This window comes from Equus caballus, chromosome 8, assembly GCF_041296265.1.
Source record: "Equus caballus isolate H_3958 breed thoroughbred chromosome 8, TB-T2T, whole genome shotgun sequence".
Lineage (NCBI taxonomy): Eukaryota > Metazoa > Chordata > Mammalia > Perissodactyla > Equidae > Equus > Equus caballus.
In genome coordinates, this window is record NC_091691.1 from 79317432 (window position 1) to 79343795 (window position 26364).

General features: G+C 36.1%; 1 protein-coding gene across 1 annotated transcript in view; it reads left to right on the top strand.

Moving 5' to 3' along the window:
* The window catches only part of DCC (DCC netrin 1 receptor), a 1092740-nt gene that overhangs the window by 508133 nt on the left and 558243 nt on the right, over nucleotides 1–26364 (top strand). The window contains exons 4-5 of the mRNA XM_023647823.2: nucleotides 8290–8440; nucleotides 11659–11795. Coding sequence (XP_023503591.1) covers nucleotides 8290–8440; nucleotides 11659–11795 — 288 coding nt within the window. The remainder of the gene's footprint in view (nucleotides 1–8289; nucleotides 8441–11658; nucleotides 11796–26364) is intronic.

A 26364-nucleotide genomic window follows, 5' to 3' on the forward strand; every position in this document is an offset into this window, starting at 1 on the left:
AAAGACAATGATTGGAAATATTTGAGTTTTGCACTGCCTTCCTAAATGCAAAATAATAAGAATGAGGAAGAACAGACAAAGGAGAAAGAAGTATATTTAATTTATCAATGTCTATTTGAAAGGTGCAAAACTATTCCCATGTTGAAAGGAAATGAGCTGCTTGAATGTCTCAGAAGAATTGCTAACTTGTTGAGACTATGTCTGCATCAGTTCTCAAAGCATGGTCCGTGGAACCCCTGGTATTTCTTGAAATGATTTCAGGGGATCTGTGAGGTCAAACCTATTTTAATGATAATGCTGATACGGAGGTTTTTTTTGTATTTTTTCACCGTGTTGACTTAAGAATATCTTTGATGAAGCAGTAAAAATTATTAGTTATTAAATATCCATCTTTAAATACATATCTTGTTAATATTCTGCATGTCAAAATGGGAAATATACATGAAAGATATGAAAATATGATAATTTTTGAGGTGTAAAACTTCTGTGATCATTTAAGTTTCAAACTGAATTAGCTAACTTTTTTTTTAATGGAACACCATTTTTACTTGAAGGGACAATCAACAGAAAAACTATAGTTATTCAGACTTAGCTACTAGTTGGACGTTTTCTCAAAAATCAGTGAAGTGAACCAGTCAGTTCAAGGAAAAGAGTATTTGCTGCCAAAGATGAAATTCAAGCTTTTAAGTTAAAATTAGAAATTTGGAAAACTTGTATGTGCCACTGGGAGCTTGACAGCTTTGCAATATTGAAAGACTTTGCTGATAGGATTGGTGGTGATGGTAACAAATGAGATTTTCTGATACTGTATAACGAAATGTGTCAACATTTGGAAGACCTGTCTAATTCAGTGCACTATTCCAAACGACCATTGATTGACGTGACAAAATCATGCATGACTAAAAGATGTATTCAAAATGCAAGATAGATCAGTGGATTTTTATATAACAGCACAAAATGTTTATTGATATGGTGTCAGATTCCACATAATAACTAACTTTCAAGAAAATACTTGGGGCCGGCCCCACGGTCGAGTGGTTAAGTTCACGTGCTCCCCTTCAGCGGCCCAAGGTTTTGCTGGTTCGGATCCTGGGAGTGGACATGGCACCACTCGTCAGGCCACGCTGAGGCAGTGTCCCACATGCCACAACTAGAAGGACCTACAACTAAAAATACACAACTATGTACCAGGGTGGGGCTTTGGGGAGAAAAATAAAATCTTAAAAAATATATATATGTACACAACTATGTACTGGGGGAACTTGGGGAGAAAAAGCAGAAACAAAAAAAAGATTGGCAACAGTTTTTAGCTCAGGTGCCAACCTTTAAACAAAAAACAAACTACTTATCGAGTTTTGGTGTAGAGTTAAAGGATAAAATCTAAAATTATCTGAAAATCTTAAAATACGTCTCTTTTCCAACATCATATTTTTTGAGGTCAGATTATTTTCATGTAATTCAACCAAATCGACATATCAGAACAAAATGAATGCAGAAAATAACGCAGCAATTTAGTTGTTTTCTATTAAACCAGTCATTAAAAAATTTACAAAAATATGGGCTGGTCTGGTGGCACAGTGGTTAAGTTCCCACGTTCTACTTCGGCGGCCAGGGGTGTGCCGGTTCGGATCCCGGGTGTGGACCTATGCACTGCTTATCAAGTTATGCTGTGGCAGGCGTCCCACATAGAAAACAGAGGAAGATGGGCATGGATGTTAGCTCAGGGCCAATCTTCCTGAGCAACAAAAGGAGGATTGGTGGCAGATGTTAGCTCCGGGCTAATTTTCTTCAAAAAAAATTTACAAAAATATAAAGTACTACCACTCTTCCCACTAATATTTTTGTTTAGAAAATACAGTATTTTAAAAATATATAATTTTTGGTGAGGTGTGAATAAATATTTAATAACTAAATATTTTAAAAATCTCTCAGTTTTGATTTTTAATGTGGTCAATATTTATAGCTATAACCTACATAAACAAAAGCTCTTTGGGGTCCTCAATAATTTTTAAGAGTACAAGTGGTTCCAGAGAGCAAACAGTTACATCAGTATTCATTTTCCTAATGATTATAGATCATTTTTCTCCAACTCAGATAACAGAGTAAGCTGAAGTAGGCCAAATTTTCCATTAGAAAAGCTAAAAAGAAAGAAAGAAGGAAAGAGAAGCATAAGCAAAGTCAGCATGTTGCCATAAGGTGTTTCTACAATTTAACGTAATCTGCATATGTCAGAGGTCAGGATCATTGTGCCGACTGTTTTCCCTTCATTTATGTCCTACCCTCTTGCTCTCTGAGGAGGATTAACTGTGCCATCACCGGGATGACAATGCGATCAGGTCAGAGAATCAGGCTAACATTTCCCCCCAATAGGAATAAGCTAACCTGAGGTTCAGGCTGAGCAAATCATGCCTCTTGTAATAGATTTAGAAAAGAAAAATAGTCCCATAATTTTGTACATTCACTTCCAAAGCATTATATTAAAGAGATCTGCTTTGTCATTTTTAATATAAAAATTTGACGTTAGGGGAAAAAATTCACTTTTTGCTTGTTTGATTTTTAAAGCTATTGCCAAATTTGCTTTCTGGAGTCCACCGTTGCATTTTCCTCCCATTTTTATTTTAAAATGTATTACACATACATAAAAGTATATGAAACATATCTACAGTTTAAATAATAAAAATAAAATGACCATTTACGTACCTATCACCCAATTTATGAAATAGAACATTACAAACTAGTATTTTGATGCCACTTTCTGTATTTAAATCAGGTTCATTAATTCACTGGAAAAATTTGTCGTGTTCTATTAGTTGAATAATTCCATTGGGTCTGAATAGTCAGTGCCCATATAGTGAAACAAAAAAGATTTTTATGAATAATTACTAATTCCATGTTAGTTCCATTATAATCAATTTATTCAACAAAAGTCATGACCCGGAATTTCACTTCCTCCGGGCCTCTTGCGTTTATGCTGTTACGGAGCCTTCATCTGCTCTTAAATATTTTCCTTGTGTTTTCATCATTAACTTTGAGAATTTCTTTGTTCCTTGTATAATTTGCATCCATTCTGCAACACTAGACTTTAAAATAACTCTTTAAAAATAATATATGTTCTTATAAAAACCTTTAGAATATATAGAAAAATCCAAAGATGAAAATAAAAACCACCCATAAATTTATCACACAAAGATAACCTTGGCAATTGCGTCTTCATCCATCTGATTCTGAAACATAGATATACTTTCTTGACACTCCTCTAAAAAAGATTCACATATTTTTTTCCTGAGGAAGATTCACCCTGGGCTAACATCGGTTGCCAGTCTTCCTCTTCTTCTGTGTGAGCCGTCGCCACAGAGTGTCCACTGACAGATGAGTGGTTTAGGTCAGTGCCCAGGGGCCAAACCTGGACCACTGAAGTGGAACACGCCAAACTTAACCACTAGGCAACTGGGGTTGGCTCACCCAAATTCAGATTTTAAAAGAGAAAAATAAGGCAGATATCAATTAAATAATATTTCTGTAAACAGCCAAAATCACCCAAACAGTACAAAAACAAAAGCAAAAGTCAAACTGGAAACAAAAAGTTTACTTGGTATTTTAAATTGCTGGAGTGGGCTTGTTTTGTTTTCATTTTCAACTGTATGTTTCAATGATCTATCGCTACATAACAAATCACTCCAAAATTTATGACTTAAAGGACAAATTTATCCTCTATTGTAATTCTGTGGTTTAGCTCAGCATTTCCTCTCTTGATTTCATTTTGACTCACTCATGCGCATATGCCCGAAGTGGGAGGTTCAAGATGGCCTCACTCACCTATCTGTTTGTTGTTGCTGGTTTTTGGCTGGGGGACTCAGTTATCTTCCTGTGTCTTCTCAACTTCCAGTGGACGAAATGAACAGCATAGTCTCAGAAAGAGCCATGGCAGAAACTGTAAGGCCTCTGAAGGCCTTGGCTCATATAGTATACTCATACGGCATAACTTCCACCACAGTCTATTGGTCAAAGGCAGGTACAAGGCCAGGCCAGATTCAAATCATAGGGACTAGACCTTCAATTCTGCATTGGAAGAGTTCAATCAATTTGTGATCATATTTAATCTATTACAAAGTTGTATAGCATAAGAACTATTTACTATTAAAGAAAATTTCTATTAGCTTTTTGGGGAACTTCCATAATAATAGAATTTATTAGATTAGATAATTACAGAGAGATATCTTGGGAGAAGTGAAATCAAATTTCTCTGCCAAAAGCTGATATTTTCATACATGTGATCAGAGTCACAAAGTCCAATGCCTATGAAGCCACAAAGATAATAAACATAACTGAAATAGGCCAGATTGAGATTGAAGTAATCTGGAATACATATGCCCTGTCTAAAGAAGCAATAGGAAATGGTGTTCTTGTGGCAATATGAGCCCAATGATGCCTGCACTACTGTTATTTTAAGATGAAGACAAATCACAGCAAGTTATTTTGTGTATCTCAATAAACCGATTCTAAAGTTTATATGGAAAGACAAGAGAACCAGAATAGTGAGCACAATACCGAAGAAGAGCATCAGAGGATGAACACTCCCTGACATCAAGACTCGCTATAAAGTTAAAGTAGTCAAGATATTGTTATATTGGCAAAATAATGGGGAATAGAACAATGGAACAAAGTAGAGCTCTCAGAAATAGACCCACAAAAATACAGTCAACCAATCTTTGACAAAGGAGCAAAACCAAGTCGATGGACAAAGGATAGTCTTTTCAACACATGGTGCTGAAACAACAGGACATTCATATGTAAAAAAGAATAAAAACAAAACTAGACACAGACCTTACAGCTTTCACAAAAATTCACTCAAAATGGAGCATTGACCTAAATATAAAATAAAGAACTATAGAAACTTCTAGAAGATAAGATGGGAGAAAATCTAGGTGATTTTAGATTTGACAATGAATTTTTAGATACCACACTTATAAAAAAATCCATGATAGGAAAAATTGATAAATTGGACTTTGTGGAATTAATAACTTGTTCTCTGCAAAAGACAATGTTAAGAAAATGATAAAATAAGCCACAGATTGAGAAAATATTTGCAAAATACCCATCTGATAAAGGACTTGTATGAAAAACATAAAATGAATACGTGAAGCTCAACAATAAACAAACAAAATTAAAAATAGGCAAAAGTTCTGAAGAGATACCTCACTGAAGAAAATATACAAATAGAAACTAAGTATATGAAATGTGCTCAACATCATATGTCATTTGGGAACTGCAAGTTAAGACAATTGTAAGATACCACTAGACATCTATTAAAATGGCTAAAATCCAAAAATGATCATACAAAATGCTTACAAAGATGAGAAACAACAGGAACTCTCCATCATTGCTGGTGGGAGTAAAAAATTGCAGAGCCACTTTAGAAGACAGTTTAGGAGTTTCTTACAAAAATAAACATAGTATTATCATACAATCTAGCAATCGTGATCCAAGAATCGTGACCCTAGAATCGTGATCCGTATTTACCCAATTGAGTTGAAAAGTTATGTCCAGACAAAAATCTGCACATGGACGGTTATAGCAGATTTGTTTATAATCACCAAAAACTAGAAGCAATCAGTCAAGCACCTATCCTTCAACAGGTGGCTGGATAAACAAATTGTGGTACATCCATACAGTGGAATAATATCCAGTAATACAAATAAATGAGCTATCAAACCATAAAAAGATGTGGATGAACCCTAAATGCATATAATTAAGAGAAAGAAATCAATCTGAAAAGTCTACATATTATATAATTTCAACTACATGATATTCTGGAAAAGGCACAACTATAGAAATAGTAAAAAGACCAATGATTGCCTGGAGTTTGAGATAGGGGTAGAGGGGAGAGATGGAAAAGTGAAGCTCAGAGGATTTTTAGGGTGGTGAAACTATTTTATACGATACTATAATGTTGGATATTTGACATTATGCATTTATCAAACCAATAGAACTGTACAAAGCAAAGAATGAACCTTAATGTGCACTATGCACTTTAGTTAATAACTGTATCAATATCAGTTCATTAATTGTAACAAATATATCACACTAATGTAAGATAATAATAGGGGAAACTGAATGTCAGGGGATGGGGGAGCTAGTATATGGGAACTCTCTGTACTATTTGCTCAAGTTTTTGGTAAATTAAAATAAAAATATTTAAAAGATTTTTAAAAGTAGTAATTTTTTGTTGAATGATTTTGTTTTCTGATAAACGGAAGTATAACAGTTTGAGTTAAAATGTTGGCTCTTCCATGGATAAAAAAGTAGTATTGCATATAGGTCCCAGGCAAATTTTCTTTCAGCTAGAAGATCAAATTATGTAGATCTTACTTGATGTTTTCAATGGATAGTATTATAGTATAGTATACTAGAGTTTCTAGAATAGTATAGTGTTATACAGTGTATGTAGCGGAAACATTTCTGCTGAGGAACAGGTGGTGAAAATGAAGCATTCAGATGGATAGGCCTCCATTATAAAAGAAGGCTATTTATAAATGCACATTTTTGGGAACCTTTCCATTTCAGGGAATTTATTTTTAAGCAATAACATCCTTCAAACCATTTTCATTTGATTTAAAAAATCACGTTCAAGAAAGGAAAGTTAAACACACCTCAAGTAATTTTTAAAAGTTTTAAGACAGTTTTTCTGCAATATTGGTTTAATAAGGATTAACAGGTTTGAAAATTCTTTCAATATTTTCATTGTGAAGAGTATTTATTTTTATTGCTGTAACCACTAGAAACAGATGTGAGAAGATGAGAAAAATTGTGAATTTCTCTTCTTCCACGCAGAGTACTTTAGATGACAATTACTATCCCAAATATTATCTAGAGAATTGCTGTTCTTTTATTGGCCTGTGATAAATCTGAGTGGAGCTGGATCAGGCCAAGGAAGATTAACAACAGTGTTAAAATGTGTCCCAGATCTCCTCCCGCCTCACTTCCTCTCTGATTACCCATGGCTACACCATGACCCAGTTAGATGTAACCTCTTGATAAGTCTCCATCCACCCCAATCCTAGTTTTTAAGATTTCATTGCCTCTTTTCTTTGCTTCAAGAATTTGCTTTGAGTTTGCAAAATGACAGATTACAGGCTATTTCCATTTAATGCATTATGTTGAAAATAACCTAAATTAAACCTTCATAGAGAGATGTGGACTTTAATGGGAACCTGGAAATACAGCATCTTATCTTAAATAAAAGAACTTTGAGAGATAGAAATTTGTTCAACAGGTTGGATCAGAGATATCAGCATGCCTGGGAGGATTTCTCCCAGGCCCACCTGCCATAAAACTGCTGTTGGTGTGCCCCAGGCTTTAGGAGTGGGATTTATATGGTAGGTGGAAGGGAATCTCTTAATACTCACAGAGCTTTCTCTTGACAGTGTTGAACACCGTGCTTAGGATTTTGTGATTTTTTTTGCTTATTCCATCTGATATAATCTCAGCAACTTTGGATCAAATTAGTCCTAAGGTTAATGGAATGAGTCTGTAGGTTGAAAGACACTGTTTCAGTTACTTGCTGGTAAAAATGAATAATCTTATATATCTAGAACTAGAAAATGCATTAGGTGAAGTAGAAGGATAAAAGAGCTCTTCATTTACCCAGAGTCTCAGTTCTAGGGCCAAACATACTCTTTGGAAAATTTTAAAAATTGAAAATATAAGGAAGGCTTAGAAACAGCCAAACTTATTACTATAAAAAAACTTTGTGTAACTTTCATTTTGAAGATGGCAGATATTTTCTCAGTACCTTCTATAGTCTACTTCTCAGTACTTGTATTATTTTAACACAATTCTAACATGCTTATCTTATTTCCCAAGCCACAGAAGCAATAAACAAAGCAGAAGGAAGTGGAATAGATATTAGAGGCAGGCAAACTGAACATATCAAAAAGTTTCAGGTGATAACATTTAGAAAAGTTACTGATAGTATTGTTTTATTCTCTAATGATAAGTTTACAAGGCCTATAGCCCACATGGGTGACTTGTAGCCTCCAACTTTTTTCCTTTGCTTTATACTGTGATGTCATCAACAGCTAAGAATATTTTAGTATCATAATCCTAGAATCTAGAGATGGAAAAATATTTTTAGGAGTTTATTTCCTAAGTTTAATCGGCGTCTTTCCATTTTTGTTTTCTTTTTATCCATAGTGTCTTATTAGAAAAAAAATACACAATTCAAGCTGCATCATTTATTTTTGCAATGTTTTTCATAAAAAAATGTGATCTTATGTTTTCTTTCTACAGATCCAGGACTGCACAGGCAGCTGTATTTTCTGCAAAGACCATCCAACGTAATAGCCATTGAAGGGAAAGATGCTGTCCTGGAGTGCTGTGTTTCTGGCTATCCTCCCCCAAGTTTTACCTGGTTACGAGGAGAGGAAGTCATCCAACTCAGGTAATATAAATTTAGGACGTTTGTGAAGTATACACTGTTTATTATTCTCTAATTTGATATTCACATCTAAAAATACCAGAGTTTTTGATAATAATTGAATGTTTTTCCACATTCCTTGGCATTATACAGTATATGAAAGACAATTACCCACTGGGATAAAGGGGTGAGGAACAGAGTGAAAATCTGTGAGATCAGCTCTGAAAGGAAAGTTAGAAGGCCGGGGTTGCCGCTGAGATGGCTCTGCCCAAAGAGTCTTCAGCAAAGATACTTTGGAGGATCTCATTCTATGGAAGTAGTATAGAGAGTGGAATATTTCTTAAGAAACTAAAATTTCCTGATTTCAAAGATATAGCACGCCATTATAGGGTCTGTGCAATTTTTTTTTAACGCCAATTATATCTCTCATTGTCCCAGCAATAAAATATTTAAGATAAGACAGGAGGAGAGCTTGACTGGCTCTGAATTACTGAAGATTAATATTAAGATATAGTTAGAAAGTAAACCCTTATTTATTGATTGATTGATCTATTTATTTATTTTATAGCAGTAACATTGGTTTAAAGCACTGTATAAGTTTCAGGTGTACATCATTATATTTCAATTCCTGTGTAGGTTACATCACGTTCATCAACCAAAGACAAATTACAATCCGTCAGCACACACATGTGCTTAATCACCCCTTTCACCCTCCTCCCTCCCCCCTTCCCCTCTGGTAACCACCAGTCCAATCTGTCTCTATGTGATTGTTTTTTGTTGTTTTATCTTCTACTTATGAATGAGATCATACAGTATTTGACATTCTCCCTCTGACTTATTTCACTTAGCATAATACCCTCAAGGTCCATCCATGTTGTCATAAGAGGCCAGATTTCATCTTTTCTTATGGCTTAGTAGTATTCCATTGTGTATATATACCACACCTTCTTTATCCATTCATCCCTTGATGGGCACCTAGGTTTCTTCCAAGTCTTGGCTATTGTGAATAATGCTGCAGTGAACATAGAGGTGCATATACCTTTATGCATTTGTGTTTTCATGTTCTTTGGATAAATACTCAGCATTGGAATAGATGGATCATATGGTAATTCTATTAATTTTTTGAGGAAACTCCATACTGTTTTCCATAGTGGCTGCACCAGTTTGCACTCCTGCCATCAGTGTATGAGAGTTCCCTTCTCTCCACACCCTCTCCAACACTTATTGTTCCCTGTCTTGCTAATTATAGCCATTCTGACGGGAGTGAGGTGATATCTCATTGCAGTTTTGATTTGCATTTCCCTGATAGTTAATGATGTTGAACATTCTTTCATGTGCCTGTTGGCCATCTGTATATCTTCTTTGGAAAAATGTCTGTTCAGATGTTTTTCCCATTTTTTAATTGGGTTGTTAATCTTTGTTGTTGTTGAGATGTATGAGTTCCTTATGTATTTTGGATATTAACTCCTCATCAGATATATGGTTTGCAAATATCTTCTCTCAGTTATTAGACTGTATTTTCGTTTTGTTGATGGTTTCCTTTGCTGTGCAGAAGCTTTTTAGTTTGATGTAGTCCCATTTGTTTATTTTTCTATTGTTTCTTTTGCCCAGTCAGACATGGTACTTGGAAACATGCTGCTAAGACCAATGTCAAAGAGCATACTGCCTGTTTTCTTCTAGAAGTTTCATGGTTTTAGGTCTTATATTCATGTATTAAATCCCTTTTGAGTTGATTTTTGTGTATGGTGTAAGGTAATGGTCTACTTTCATTCTTTTGCATGTGGCTGTCCAGTTTTCCCAACACTATTTTTTTTTAATTTTTATTTATTTATTTTTTAAAGATTTTATTTTTCCTTTTTCTCCCCAAAGTCCCCTGGTACATAGTTGTATATATTTTTTTAGTTGTGGGTCCTTCTAGTTGTGGCATGTGGGATGTTGCCTCAGTGTGGCCTGATGAGCGGTGCCATGTCTGCGCCCAGGATCTGAACCAGCGAAACCCTGGGCTGCCGCAGAGGAGCGTGCAAGCTTAACCACCTGGCCATGGGGCCGGGTCCCCCAACACCATCGATTGAAGAGATTTTCCTTTCTCCATTGTATGTTCTTGGCTCCTTTGTTGAAAATCAGCTGTCCATAGATGTGTGGGTTTATTTCTGGGCTCTCAGTTCTGTTCTATTGATCAGTGTGTCTGTTTTTGTGCCAGTACCATACTATTTTGGTTACTATAGCTTTGCAGTATATTTTGAAATCAGGGAGTGTGGTACCTCCAGCTTTCTTCTTTTTTCTCAGGATTCCTTTGGCTATTTGGGGTCTTTTGGTGTCCCATATAAATTTTAGAATTCTTTGTTCTATTTCTGTGAAAAATGTCATTGGAACTTTAATAGAGATTGCATTCAGTCTGCAGATTGCTTTAGGAAGTGTGGACATTTTAGCTATGTTAATTCTTCTGATGCAAGAACACAGAATATCTTTCCATTTCTTTGTGTCTTCTTCAATTTCTTTCAACAATGTTTTATAGTTTTCAGCGTACAGATCAGAAGGTAAACTCTTAATAGAATGAAACGCTTAGTCTTTTTGATTAAATGGATTTCACTTAAGAAATTAATTTCATCGATTTTGAGGTCTGCTGTGCTTTTTAACATTTATTTTCTATGATGAGATAGGTTCATAGACAATAAATAAATCTCTAAATTTTGTCTACCTTAAATATTTATTTATATAACAACAATACATGCTATGATACTACAATACTTCTGAGAATATTAAAGCATGCCAGAAATCTGGTTGCAGCTTCACCATGTCAAGATGTGTTCTCTGAATATAGCCAGGCATTCTTGGTCCAGTATAAAATGTAGCTTTGTCCAAAGATTACTAAATTATGCGTCAGGATAGAGGACATCGATGTCCACTGTGGGGAATCATTTCTCTGGACCTTGCAGTCCTCAAATCCAAAATGAGAGAATTGGACCAGATTATCTCAAAGTTTCTTTTCAGTAGTAATGTTAGTTCCAAATTTAATCTACTTCATTTCTTTTATCACTGCACACAACCTTCCAATGGGAGTGGTTTACTGTGAATGAATTTTTTGATCAATAAATGTGACGTTATCAAGCCCCTATGAAATAGAGTTTCTTTCCAATTTTATAAATAGAGCTTTTCTGGAGTTCATTTAAACCTCTGAGTACCTTTTCTGATATACGTATATTTAATCTATTCTCTAATTTCATATGCTTTATGTCTTACAGGTCCAAAAAGTATTCTTTATTGGGTGGAAGCAACTTGCTTATCTCCAATGTGACAGATGATGACAGTGGAACTTACACCTGTGTGGTCACATACAAAAATGAGAATATTAGTGCCTCCGCAGAGCTCACAGTCTTGGGTAAGTTAATGGCTCAAGATGAGTTTACTCTGTACCCTTCAAAATATATTACTGTCACACTTTTAAATTCTTATCACTGAATTGCTTCCTATGTTTATTAGTGTGAAATTGTGAAGTCCCAATACTCCACACATATCCTTGCTCTACTTTGATTAATTGCATAGAGGTTAAATGCAGTGTTTGAGTACTTGCTTGCTGATTACAATCTAAATACATCACTTTTTAATTATTCCACTGATACAACAAAACCTATCAAAAATTATTACTTAAGAAATGTGTTAACAAATGAGAGGTTCCAAAATATCCAGGGAAAATAAATGAAGAAATGAATGAGAAAAATGGTGTAAAAAATATGCACTTGAGTGGAAAACTCAGACGTCATTTGAGATGACAGGGTCTCTGACATTAAATTCAGATGTGTTGATAAGATTGTTTTGTTAATATGGAAACGCTATAGATGTTATGTTGAAAGTGAACCATCAAAATCAAAAACATGTAAAGAAAACTTTCAGGGCAAGAATCTAAAGAAATGTAAGGGGCATAGTTGGGTCCTTCTTATTCAGATAGGCAGAGTCCCTGCGTATTGCAAATTAATAACAATTAAAAATTCAGGTACTGAAACAAACAAATTTCATCATCTACTCCTGAGTTCTTTTAGCCAGTTTCATTTGAATTATGTAGTTTGGAGAAAATAACATTTGAATTTCAATTTCTTTCTCCTTTGGCAACAACAAAAAATTATTTACTGGTCTCTGGACTTTTTCCTCTGGAATAAATCTTTTTACTTTTTAAGGAGTTCAGGAAAAATCCTAGGCTCTGTAAACGTTATACAGTAGAATGAAAAGGTATGGTATGCTGATCATATCTGCTAACCTATATCGTAACATTGTTATGCTATCCATTTTACTTTTTGGCTTTAAAGTTTATTCAGAAAATGCTTTTGCCTACAGACAGGGTAATAACAGATATGATGGGTGAGGAAATGGAGTTTTTTGTTCTTTGATAAAACCATAAATATTAAACTAAGAATGAACTTTAGTTCTTTGGTTTTAGAGGTAGCACTATTCCAACTAACATATCGGCTGTTTTTAGAATGGCAACAATTTAATTTCCTCTTACTTTATATGGAAGTTTTTCGGCAAAACAAAGAACTTTCACACTTGTAACATCAAAGTACAGTAACACAGAATGGCTACCGTAGAATTTATCTTGTAATGTGTCATAAGGCAAATGCCGTTATGGACTTAGCTAGAGTTTATGGTGATCATAGGTAAACCTTGTCAACTTAAAAAGCAAATCTGCCTATTTTATCTCAAAATGAGTTTATTTGGGAATAGCCAAAAGAATTGCAATTTGGGATGTCCATGCTATGGCAAACCATAGGCAAATCCAGCAAACAAGGGGAGCTGCTTTTACAGAGAAAAAGGAGGAATAGGGAGGGGCTGTTCTAAACCAAAATCCATTGGGGGAAAGTAACAGTTCATGTCGCAATGCCTTATGGCTGAGCTGTGGTGTTTCTCATCGGCTGGGCTGTTGCCTGGTGGTAAGAGAAATCTTCGTTGAGTAGTAAAGTAGTTCCTCTTGTCCTAGATGCGAGCCTCTGTCTCTTCTGGTTTGGTGTAATTGACATGTGTGACAGGGTGTGAGAGCTCCCCATACAGGCCTTCCTGACTCCAATTTAGTTGTAGCTTCTTTTATTAAATTCCACAAATGAGGTTAGATTTTATATCAAATTAATGCACAATAGTTCGACTTTGATGCTTCATTAATATCTAAACCAAATGTATATAAATTCTGATTTCTGAGGATAAACTAATTAGCCAAGAAATACATCTATGGATGTACATTATGCACACATATTGACATTCATGTCATCTTCTTCTGTGTGTTCTTGTGCACATGTGTATGTTCTCTAATTCTTTATTGTTAAGTAGTATCTTGTATCCATTTTTTATTAAAAAACAAACAAACACTGAGCTGATTATTCTTATATATCTTTGTCATTTATTTGCTTATATCTTAAGGAAAAGTATCTCAGAAATGTTTAGGGGCCGGCCCTGTGGCCGAGTGGTTAGTTTGTGTGCTCTGCTTTGGCTGCCCATGGTTTCACTGGTTTGGATCCCAGGTGCAGACGTGACACCACTCATCAGGCTGTGCTGAGGTAGCATTCCATATAGCACAACCAGAAGGACCTATAAATAGAATATACAACTATGTACTGCGGGGCTTTGGGGAGAAGAAAAATAAGGGAAAAAAAGAAGGTTGGCAAGAGTTGTTAGCTCAGGTGCCAATCTTTAAAAAAAAAAAAGAATGTTTATACTCTCACCAGCAGTGCAAGAATTTGCTCCTCACCAAAAGAGTACCTTCTTCTCAACCCCTCAGTATATGTCTAATAATTTTGTAAAATGGAGTCTCGTTCTAATTTGCATCCCTATTAAATTCAGATTTCTTTTTATAGTTTTACTGGACATTTGCATTTTATATTTTATGAGTTGGCTATCAATCTTTTTCGGCCTGTATACATTTTTTGAAAAAAAATCTTAATTTTGCTGATTTGCAGGAACTTGTTTTGTTTTGTTGTTTTGAGGAAGATTAGCCCTGAGGTAACTACTGCCAGTCCTCCTCTTTTTGCTGAGGAAACCTGGCCCTGAGCTAACATCCGTGCCCATCTTCCTCTACTTTATACGTGGGACGCCTACCACAGCATGGTGTGCCAAGCAGAGACATGTCCACACCTGGGATCCGAACTGGCAAACCCCGGGCTGCAGAGAAGCAGAGCATGTGAACTTACCTGCTGCGCCACCGGGCCGGCCCCCTGCAGGAACTTTTTATATAGGAAGAATAGTAACTATGCTGTGTATGCTCTGTGTGTTTATTTTGCTGTTGCTGCTGCTGTTTTTATTTTATATTTTGTATAGGGTACTTAGTCTTTTTCTTTATGCTTGAGGGCCTTGTTGCCATTAGATTTAACATTTTTCCTCTAAATGGACCACCCCACCCTATTTTAAAAAATCTGGATGTAGATTACATGTTGGGAATGTGGTGAATTAGAATCATTATTAATTTTTAAAACTAGATACAGCTGTATTTACATCTTGGGTCTTATTTATTTTTAGGGAATCTTCTTGGTAACAGGGTATACATTTTAAATGTTTCCCAAAGACCTAGTGTGATTTATAACCATTGTAGAAGGCATGATTTAATTTAGGAGGTTGTTGTAATACTGTTTTAATTATTCTACCCAGGCTTTAAAATGAATGCTGCTATAATAAAATCTTTGATATAGTCTTTGACTATTCTGTTATAAAGTTCAGTTCATCCTGCTCCACTGAACTTGTATGGGAAATAGAATTTCTTCCTTTTTTTTAAAGTGGAAGATGGGGAGAAAAAAACTATATTACCAGTATTATTCAAATTTTGTTTTCATCATTTTTAAGAATTTAAGCATAATTTAAATTCTTCATAAGATAAAATCCCACAAGAAATCCAAGCTTGTGCTTATAAACTTTAATCATGCATTTTATTAGACGCTTGTTTTGCCTTTCAACTCGTGGCTCTTTCTTGCACTTAGACCGACTTTAAATGTGAACCTGCGTGAACTAGCAGTCTTTCCAAGTAGGATATCATTTTACATACAACAAGATGAAGAGATATGCTGTGTTCTGCCGCAAGAGTTTCGGAGTTAATATACATTAAATGTAACTTAAAGCATTTACATTATAAACTGAAAATGAAAGTGCCATAATAATTAAACCTCTTCTAGAAATCTATATTAGATAAGACTAAGGACAGCCTTGTCTAAAATAAATATAACAAATAAATTTATGGATCTATTTATAATAACCATCTACGTTAACATTTCTAACCTATTAGAATAACCATCAATATAGTCTTGGTGGACATATTTCTACTACATGAAAAACAGCACTAGGTTCTGGGAAGGCTACGAACAGGTTTGAAGTCTGACTTTAATGTGCTTGCAGTATAGTTACAAATTCACACAATCAAATACCCTAAAGCCTGCTGACTAAGATTTTGTCCATTTGCACATAAACGTGGAATCTGTGAAGACATGACAAGTTGATAGTCTCCCTTCTCATAAAAGACAGAGCCTAAAGCAGTGCTGGCCGGAGAAGTCCCGAAGGGGAGGATGCAGAGGGAGGCTCTCTGAATACTGTTGCCAGCTTATATTTTCTTTATCACTAGTGTCGTGATTATTTTTTTCAACTCCAGTTTTTCAAAAAGAACTAAAGAATGGTATTCTGTCCATTCTTGTTTTCAAAATGTTCAGCTTTCTAGCTGGAGAATTATAATCACCACTTGTGAACAGATATCCATTCTTTCCTCCATCTACCTATCTCCACCATCATATACACACCTCTATACACAGCAAGGCAACCCTTAATAAACGTGCATGAGATTTGCCACTGCCTCAGGTCTAGATTGAATCATTGTCTGAATCAATGCAGAAATGCATGCTTAAAAAAGGTATTTGATCATTAACCAAGGCAGTGTTCGACCTTGGACAAACCCTGTACACTATCCATACACACACAGAAGGAGATGGGTGAAAGTTCACCGTTCAATAAAAGCCTTCGGGTCTAACATCAGTGAGAATATGAAAATACTTTGATTTCCTCAACTGTTTACCTTATCAACATTCTAGAGAAACGTTGGCTAGAATTGGCATAAATTGGCTTTATAGGACACAGATAAATCTGCTAGTTCAGTCCTTTGCACATAACTGAAAACTTGAAACCAAATCTGAGTTTGCCGTATCCTCCACCCAATGAGTGGCTCATGTCACTTCATGTGGTGTTTTAACTTATGCTTCTGCCAAGTAAACTCCTCTGAAAAGAAGTCCTTTCAGGCAAGTATTACCCCTTCTCGAGACTGCTCCTTAAGTGACAGGGATCCATGGGTCACCCTCCAGGAATGTGTTCAGAAGGGCTCTCTCTACTGACCTGAACATGTCTGCCTAACACAGATATGTTCTTTAAGCCTCATGGTAGTGGATTCAGAATATGAAACTATATTTTAATATATATCCAAATATAATATACATCATGTGTATGTATATACACAAAACACTTATTCTTTAATTCTAAGAAAATGTCTCTTCAAAATCCATTCTTTCAAATGCGTATGGTTATCTCAACCATTAAATAATGTTCTGATTCTGCAAATAGTTAGAAAATATACCAAGCTATTCAGAAAGTTTTAGAAAAATCATTTTAAAAGTGAGTTAAGAAGCTAGCAGACTAAGATACATGGGTAAGTTAAAAACCTCTCTTAAAAACTATCATTTTGTAATGTAGTGGGATGGAAAAGTCCATATTAGCTCACTTTCTTCTGAAAATCCTTTTTAATAATAAAAAAGAGGGCTGGCTATATAGTGAGCTAAACAATTACAGTTTCTAGTCTGAGACACAAAACTGAACCACAGCATTAGCACCAAAGCAGCAGTGACAGTTGAGTGCCTCTTGTGTACTCTGCCAAGTACTCTTGGGCAGAGGAAGACACGGATGACATAGATCCAGACCTCAAAGACTAGTTAGCAAACAGACAAGAAGTAGGCAGTTACTAAGACAGCCAAGGAACAGTTGAGAAAGAGGGAGCTGAGGCCCCTAAATCAAGAGTTCAACAAAGAGGAGAGAATAGGAGTTGGGGGGTTGGGTAGTGGGTTGGAGGGAGAACATTCTGGGCAGAGGGAAGAAAGTGGGCAAAAGTTTGGAGATAAGCCAGAGATGGGGAAGGGGAAGTGATGCGATGTAATTGAAGATTGCAGGCACAAAGGAACTCTGATGGTAGAACAGAAAAGTGGTATAGATGCTGAATATTTTGCTAATGTAATTAGATTTTTGTCTTAAGGGTAATAGAAAGACAAGGAAAGATTTTTGAGTTGTGGCTCACTGGCTGTTTCATCTTGGCAGGTTATCTAACTCTCTAATCTTTAATTCCTCCATTTGTAAAGCATGATAATTACTTCCTCACAGGATTTGGTGACTGGTAGGTGGTGAGATTTGGGAGAGAAGGATTCCAGAATAGCAAGGCACAGCTTTGGGTGCTCTGGGAAATAAAGAAATATAGGATGCTAATCTAGTACTCATGAGAAGACTACAGCCTAGTTGCAAAGATTAAGCAAAACCAAAATGAAAAAAAAATGCCAGGAATATTAAAACATCTCTTGCATTCTCTCTATATCCAATTTTCCTCGACTATAAAATATACATAGCAACATTGCTATGTAGCAACTTAAAAACAGATGCCATGTCTTGTTCATCTTGGCCAAGCAAACCCTTGGTTTGTTCTCTGGTTCATCTGAGTTTTAAACATAAGAAATACAATAGTGTGGGCATCATGCACAAGTTGTGTAACTTTCTATCAAAATATTTTATAAGCTCTCTATTGCAATTCATGTTTTTTTCATAGACCACTGTATAGACTGAATTGCTTCCCCCACAAATTCATATGTTGAAGAATTAATACCCAGTTGACTGTTTTTGGTGATAGGACCTTTAAGGAGGTAATTAAGGTTAAATGAGGTCATAAGGGTGGGGCTCTGATCCAATAGGAATGGTCCTTATAAGAAGAGGAAGTTGGATCAGAGCACTCTCTCTCAGCTCAAGCCCACACAACACAGGACACCTGAGGACCCAGAGAGAAGGGGCCAACTGCAATCCAAGGAGAGATGTCTCACCACAAACCAACCCTGCTGGCATCTTGATCTTAGACTCCTAGCCTCCAGAACTGTGAAAAAAATAAATTTATGTTGTCTAAGCCACCCAGCCTGTGGTATTTTCTTATGGGAGCCTGAGCAGACTCATATAACCAGAGAAAGAGTAGTTGTTCTATGCATTATACTATTAAAAAGATTCTTGATCAGTTTTATAGAGACATGGGTAACAATAGAGATGTATATTACCATCATTTCTTACATATTGTTAGTACTGACCACTTTAAATTTCCAGGTGTGTGAAAAAAATGTCCCCTCTACAATAGCAACGAATCAAAACAATTTATCCGTTTATATACTAGGTTATATATAGTTCTAAGATCCTTACAAATTTAATGTTCCTTTGTCTTTTTTTTTCCTTCAATATCATCATCATCATCATTTAGCAGTTTCTAAGTATAAGGTACTATTTACATTTTAGATCCTATAACTTTAAGTTATCTCTACCAATTTTAATAGTAAATATTAAGTATGAAGAAATTGTTTATTCTTTTCTAAATCAATTCTGAGATAGATTCAATTTACTACAACAAGCATGTAAATGTTCACACCCCATCAACTCTCAGAGGTGTCTAGTAATGAAAGGCAGCATGATAATTAAAAATTGATATGGCTTTGGGTCCTTTTATTTTTTTGCATATGCTTTAGTTTTGTAATTTTTTACAGAAATATGTGATGATAGTTGCTACTTTCTGAGCATGTATAATTGGCCAAGTAGGAAATTGACCCATCCATCTGTGTGAAGAGTAAGTGGCATATCCACCTCCCATTAAGGTGTTCAATCACCTCCTTTATAACCTTGCTGGTGGATCACCCATGTTGGGTTTTAAGCTTAGCTTTTTAGCCATAAATGGAAAATAGTTATCATAAAATATATTAATTAAGATAATATTTATCCTTCTATTACAATATGTAACTCTTTGAATGGAGATCCCTTGGATTTACAACATCCCTGCTTCTGCTTAAGTAGCAGTCCTTAAATTTCATACCTTTCTGTAATTGGCCTTTATTAGCAGTGACCTCCCTCACCCATAGGCATTTAATGATCATAGTCATAAAAGCAATGCCTTAGGTAAGTTTATATTGATTACCCTTCACAAGACAATTGCCAACTGGATCATATTGAAATTAGCTGAGTTTTTTCTTGTAGGGATATGATCCCAAATGCAAGATACAAGTGCATAATATTAGACAGAATTAAAATTTAAAAAATTCAACATCATCTATTAGCTGCTTCTTCCCATCACTGTGTTGATTTCTTATTACAGTTACTTTCCCTAAATGAAATCACAGATATTATAAGAGTATGCAGAAGTTCTATCTAAAACGTTGTCTAGAAGATTCTGTTGAACACATATATGTATTAGGAGAAGAGAAATGGTAAGTTGAGGCTCTTAGTAATAATATGATTTGTTATTACAATCATAGTTATACCTGGCTGTGGAAATACTAGTTGGATTAGTGGTAGAATTTATTTATTCATTGCACAAATATTTGTTTGAAGGCCTACCATGTGGACCTCTACTCTCCTTCCCTCTTCCACTGGAGAAAACAATTTCAACAGTGTTTTGCATTTATCCTTGAGATGGTTATAAATCTAATTTTTTTCTTCCTCAGACAGATAAGGAAGGAAGTAGAGGCCCCGGCGGGAAAGGCAGAGGCTATGTACTAATTCAGAGCATTAAAAAGGCAATCTAAGGCTGAGATTTTAATTAGCCCCAACAATCTCAGCAAGGTGAATTGACCATCTGTGGTTTAGAAGGAGAACTGCTGACAGAGGTGGAAGGCTACCCAAAAGGGCTTTCGTGCCAAAGTTGTCCCGAAGTACCAGAACTACACATTATCCCAGAAGGAGTTTGACTGTGTGATAAGACTAAAACTAAATTAGACAGGAGTTTTAATCAAAGTTAACAAGAGTTAGCATCAGTTATGCTTGCTAATCGTCAAAGACTAGGGAGCAAAGCATGACATTTCCTTATGTACTTTCTAAGGATTTTTTTTATCTGATCTATTCTTTAATATATCTAGTTATAATCATTTCAATAGTTTTACATAGTAAGATGTGGGCTCATCTTTAGTATAATCTGGTATATTTGAGCAGGGAACCACCAAAGTATACCTGATAGTCATACACCTGAAATTCATACTATAAGACCAAGTTAGTGGCAGTGTACCTAAGGGCAAAAAGCCCCAACTTGAAAACATAAGTTTAAAATGTGGAGCTTCTATCTATACATTGGTTGATTTATTTATTCACTCATTCAGCAAATGTGTGTTGAAAATGCAATAATTTTCTTGCCAATTTTTTTTCTTGGAAAAACAGCTTTACTGAGATATGATTCACATAATTTACATACCATACAATTTGCATTTAAAGTGTATAATTTAATGGTTTTCAGTATAATCACAGATGTGTACAACCATATCTGACCACAATCAATTTTAGAACATGTTCATCACTTCGAAAAAGAAACCCTGCACCCTTTAGCTACCACTCCCCTCCCCTTCTGTTCTCCCTCCTCCTGCCTATCCCCAGCCCTAAGACCAATCTGCTTCCTGTCTTTGTAGATTTTCCTATGCTGGCCATTTCATATGAATGGAATCATAGAATATGTTGTGTTTTGTGACTGATTTCTTTAACTTAGCTAATGTTCTCAAGGTTCATCCTTGTTGTAGTATATATCAGTACTTCATTACTTCTTATGGCTGAATAATATTCCATGGTGTAGATATACCACGTTTTATTTATCCATTCATTAGTTGATGGGCATTTGGATCGTCTCTGGCTAAGCCTATTATGAATAATTCTGGATAAGTATTTGTGTAACATATGTTTTCAATTCTCTTGGGTATATGCCTAGGAGTGGAATTGCTGAGTCATAAGGTAACTCTATTTTTAACCATTTGAGGAACTACCAGACTGTTTTCCAAAGCGACTACAGCATTTTACGTTCCCACCGGCAATGTATGAGTATTTCTGTTTTTCTACGTCCTTACCAACACTTGTTATTAGGTAACTTTTTTGTTCTAGCCAGCCTACTGGGTGTGAGATGGTATCTCATTGTGGGGTCAATTTGCATTTCTCTGATGACTAATAATGTCAAGTCTCTTTTCAATTTACATATTGGCTATTTGTATAGCATTTCTTGAAGAAATGTATATCCAGATGCTTTGCTCATTTTTTAATTGGGTTATTTGTCTTTTTTATTATTGAATTGTAATGGCTTTTTATGGGCTTATGTGTGTGGGCTGAGGTATACCACTTTCACAGGAACAGCTTAAATGGAACACTGCACAGAGGAACTGCTAAGGGCAGCATGAGGTCATTGGCTACCTGGATGAAAATGTTCAAGGTCACAAAGGTTGATCTTTTGTGCTTTGCTGTTCTCTTAAACTGACACTGTGTCATATATGCATACTGTTTGCTCGTTGATCATTAGATCTGGCACTATGTGTGCCCATGCAACAACCATCTCCCTTCCCTGTGCTTCCATAATTTCTGGTTAATTCCATTATTAACACTTAAAACATTGGTTGGCAATTTTCATAGAAATTCATATGGCGAGTTGTAATCACATATAAACCAAGTTGGTTTCTCAAAAGGAGGGGTGGTGGGGCTGGCCCCGTGGCCGAGTGGTTAAGTTCGCGCGCTCCGCTGCAGGCGGCCCAGTGTTTCGTTGGTTCGAATCCTGGGCGCGGACATGGCACTGCTCATCAGACCACGCTGAGGCAGCGTCCCACATGCCACAACTAGAAGAACCCACAACGAAGAATACACAACTATGTACCGGGGGGCTTTGGGGAGAAAAAAGGAAAAAATAAAATCTTAAAAAAAAAAAAAAAAAAAAAAAAAAAAGGAGGGGTGGTATCTTAGTCATTTTCATGTCTCCATTATCTTGCAGACCAGTTGACATGAATTAAGCATTTAAGAATGTGTAAGAAATGCATATTTTTCTCTGTCCGAATTAAATTTGTTTTCTCATCGTGAATGTTGCATTTCGGTATAAGAAAAACAATCGTCTCATTCATTTAATCCTTGTGACAAAAAAAATCATTGTACACAAGCCTCAGGCTCTGAGTCTTCTTTCTCCTTTTATTCACATTTCTGTTGCTCAGAAAATCTGTTCCTATGCATGAAGTTTTAACTGCACTATGATTAAGACATGACAAAACGTTCTAAATTGCAATTGAAGTACTTTAGTAGTTACTCCTTGTGAAACACATTTTGAGTACAAGTTCAATATGAACAAAATGGGCAAAATTAAAGATATAGGAACTAGACAATTGAGTGAGACATCAAGTAAAGACGAAAGCTGAACATTATCATTTACCAACATTCTACAAACTATATTTTTATTATCAGATACTCCTAATAAAAATGGAAAAACACAAAACAAGACAAGACAAAACAAAACAAAAAACCCTCTGTGGTTACCTCAACTTGGGAAATATTGTTTCAAACAAAGTTAAATTAAACAGGTACATACTACAGGATTTCTCAGAATTCCAACAGGCTACTGTTTGGGAAATGCTGTGTGCAGTTAGCAAATGCTATAGAGTTCATTTTTTGGGTTTTTTTTTTTTTTTATTTGGAGATTGAAGAAGTGCTACAGATGAAGAATCTCCTATCATCAGCAGTAAAGCTGCACTAATTTGGCTTATATGTAATTGCAACTTACTGTATACATTTCTATGGAAACTGCCTACCCAATTAAAAGGGGATTTTTAGCATGGTTAATGGGTGTAGCCACTTTTCTTTATTCTTGCAGTTCAGACCCGTTATACATTCTGTGAGAAGCAACATGATGCCATTTTAATCACAGCCCAGTGCTTCCCTCCTGCTAAGAAAAATAACTGTGATATGTGTGAGTTTACATCCACCACTTCTTTAGAGGACCAGCAAAGAAAATAATTAGCCCAAGTGATGACATTACATAATTCAATTTTCCCTTGATATGTTCTTACTGACATTCAAAAAGTAGTTAGTGAATCCAACTGCCGAATGCTCAGTAATAACATTTTATCACCAATTTCCAGTGCTTGAAAACAAAAGAAATTTCAAATGAGCTGGGGGATTGTGTGGTTGGTGTGTGTGTGTGATTCTTAAAGGATGGTTAGCCAGAGAGAAGTGGGGATTGTGCAAGTCATATTGTGTCTCTCCTTTAGAATAATAATTTAGCTTGCGAAGTACCTCGGGAATGAAGACTATACAGGATCATTAAGTAGATACGTGCGGGAAGGTAGAGTGAGAGGAGAGACATTTTACTTGCTTGATTTTTAAAACAATAAAATAATAATAAATGAAATTCTGGCCTCAGCAGAAGGCAAGAATAAAGAAGTTTTTCTCCTCATTCCTTCTTCACTCCCTTCTGTGTAAAAAGAGGAGTAAGTTAGTTCTCATTTTTCACTTCCACTGCAAACTGCTTGGTCTTCTTTGTTTTGGCTGAATACTCTATGCTCATCAGTATCTCCCCTAAAATCTGGAGCATTTATGTGACTATGACTCTCATCTTTCATTCTACCCACACCTCCTGCTTTCACCATCTTGCTCCTCTCTCCACTCCTCCAACCTACTCCAGTTTACACTTGAGGGTGACTGGGCAAAAGGCCATTAACACATCCCTCAATCTCTAAGCGTTACCTGTGCAATGGGCCAGGGACACCTAGCCTGAAGAGCTATTATGAAGATTAGACCAAGTGAAGTACTAGGTGTTCAGTGCAGCTCGAGGACAGTGCCTGGAGTAGAGCAGATTCTCCACAGGTGGCATTGTTATCATTATTGTTATTAACAACAGGTATCTGCTTTCAGATACCTTCTCTTTCCAGACGCTTTCCCTTTCGTTACTCAGACTCAAACTAGCAAATCTCATTCAGATCTTGTTTCATAGGTTAGACAGCTCTTGCCATCTTGACATTTCAGGGAAACTCAAGGAGGAGAAAGCAACTGTGATAAAAAAGCACACTAGGGTGACTCTGAGAGTGGTAGAACTTAAGCAAGGCAGTACAATTTATCACAACATATAGCATCACTGAACCAAAGTTGTGCAAGTGGGCATTAGAACAATATAGTGGGAGAAGGTGAATAAGCTTTGCTGGTTTGGGTGGGCTGTATAGTCTGGTGATTTGGGCATGAACCATGGCCTGGTGAAGATAAGGTATTAACTATTATCTATTATTATTTAAAAAAATAATTTGCACTAAAACTATTACAGGCTTTCTTGAGGGACCTTAAGAAGTGTGCTACCATTATTCACACTTTACTAAAGACTAGGAGAAATGTCAATCTTGTAAATTATTAAGAAAATCACCCAGAAAATATGTATTCACAGTTAAGTTAGCTTCGGATAAGAAGGAATATTTATAATTCATGTACATAATACATGTGAAAACTGTCAAAATAAATAAATAGAGTTTGGGTTAATGAATATGGCTTCAGTGTTGCAATATATTAAACCTAGTCATCAGCTTTGAGCCCTCTTTTCCCTGTCCCCTACATTAAATCCATAACAGTTCAACCTCCAGAATGTTTCTTTTTTTCTCAAAGATTGGCACCTGAGCTAACATCTCTTGCCAATCTTCTTTTTCTTTTTCTTCTTCTCCCCAAAGCCCCCCCCAAGTACATAGTTGTATATTCTAGTTGTAGGTCCCTCTGGTTGTGTTACATGGGATGCCTCCTTAGCATTACTTGATGAGTGGTGGCATGTTTGCACCCGGGATCTGAACTAGTGAAACCCTGGGCCGCCTAAGCGGAGCGCAGGAACTTAACCGCTTGACCACAGGGCCTGCCCCCAGAATGTATTTATAATCTATCCACTTCTCTCCATCCTGACTTCCCTCACCCTGAACCCAACTACTCTTAACTGTTACTTGGACCAGATCTACAACTTCCTAGCTGGTCTCTTTTCCAGTCCTGCCTTTCCGTAGCCCATTTTCTGAATGATGTTGTTAACAGGTTAATCAGAACACAGAATCCCACTTCTAGAAATTAAATCTGAAGATCCTTCCATTTTGCTTAGACTAAACTGAAAACGCCTACCACATCCCACAAACCATGCTGGGACTTAGCTTGTGCTTACCTTTCTAACGTCATCATGTTCTACCTCCTATTCATTAGGCTCCACCAATGCTGGCCTCCTGCCTTGTCTTTGACCAAACCAAACAATTTCCAGTCTCAAATCATTTCTTTGGGCAGTTCCCATATCTGGAATTCTCTTCCCTCCATTCAGATCCTATCACAAACACTACCTTCCTATGGGGTTTGTCCTGTCCATTCTGACTAAATCAGCCTCTCCCGGTTACTCTGTCCCACCATCCTTTTATTTTTCCTTTGTAGTACTTACCACAATCTGTTATAATCTACGTACTCATTCACTGTTTCTGGCCCCCTCAGTGAAATGTTAACTCCACCAGAGTAGAGTCCTTATGTGTTTTGTTCACTATGATGTCTCCAGAAACAAACAAACAAATGAACCTGTTGAATTAATGACATGTTGCCATCATTATCTGCATTGATATTCTCATAGACTACATTTATCGGGCACTCATTATGTGCCAGACATTGTGCACAGTGCCTTGCCTTCTCATTTAATGCCTTAAAAATCTATTGGGGGGGGGCCTATTTTTATCTCCATTTTAAAGTGGAGGAAATTGAGGCTCATCATCATTACTATTGTCGTCGTCATTGTCATCATCATCATTATCATTTCAGGAAGCAAAATTAGAATTGGTATTGTCTACCTTTCTCATACAGTGGTGAGAGGAAGGAATAGGGCTCTGAGATGTAGAAAAGCCCATCAAGACAATCCGAATGAGCTGGTCAGACAGGTGGATCAT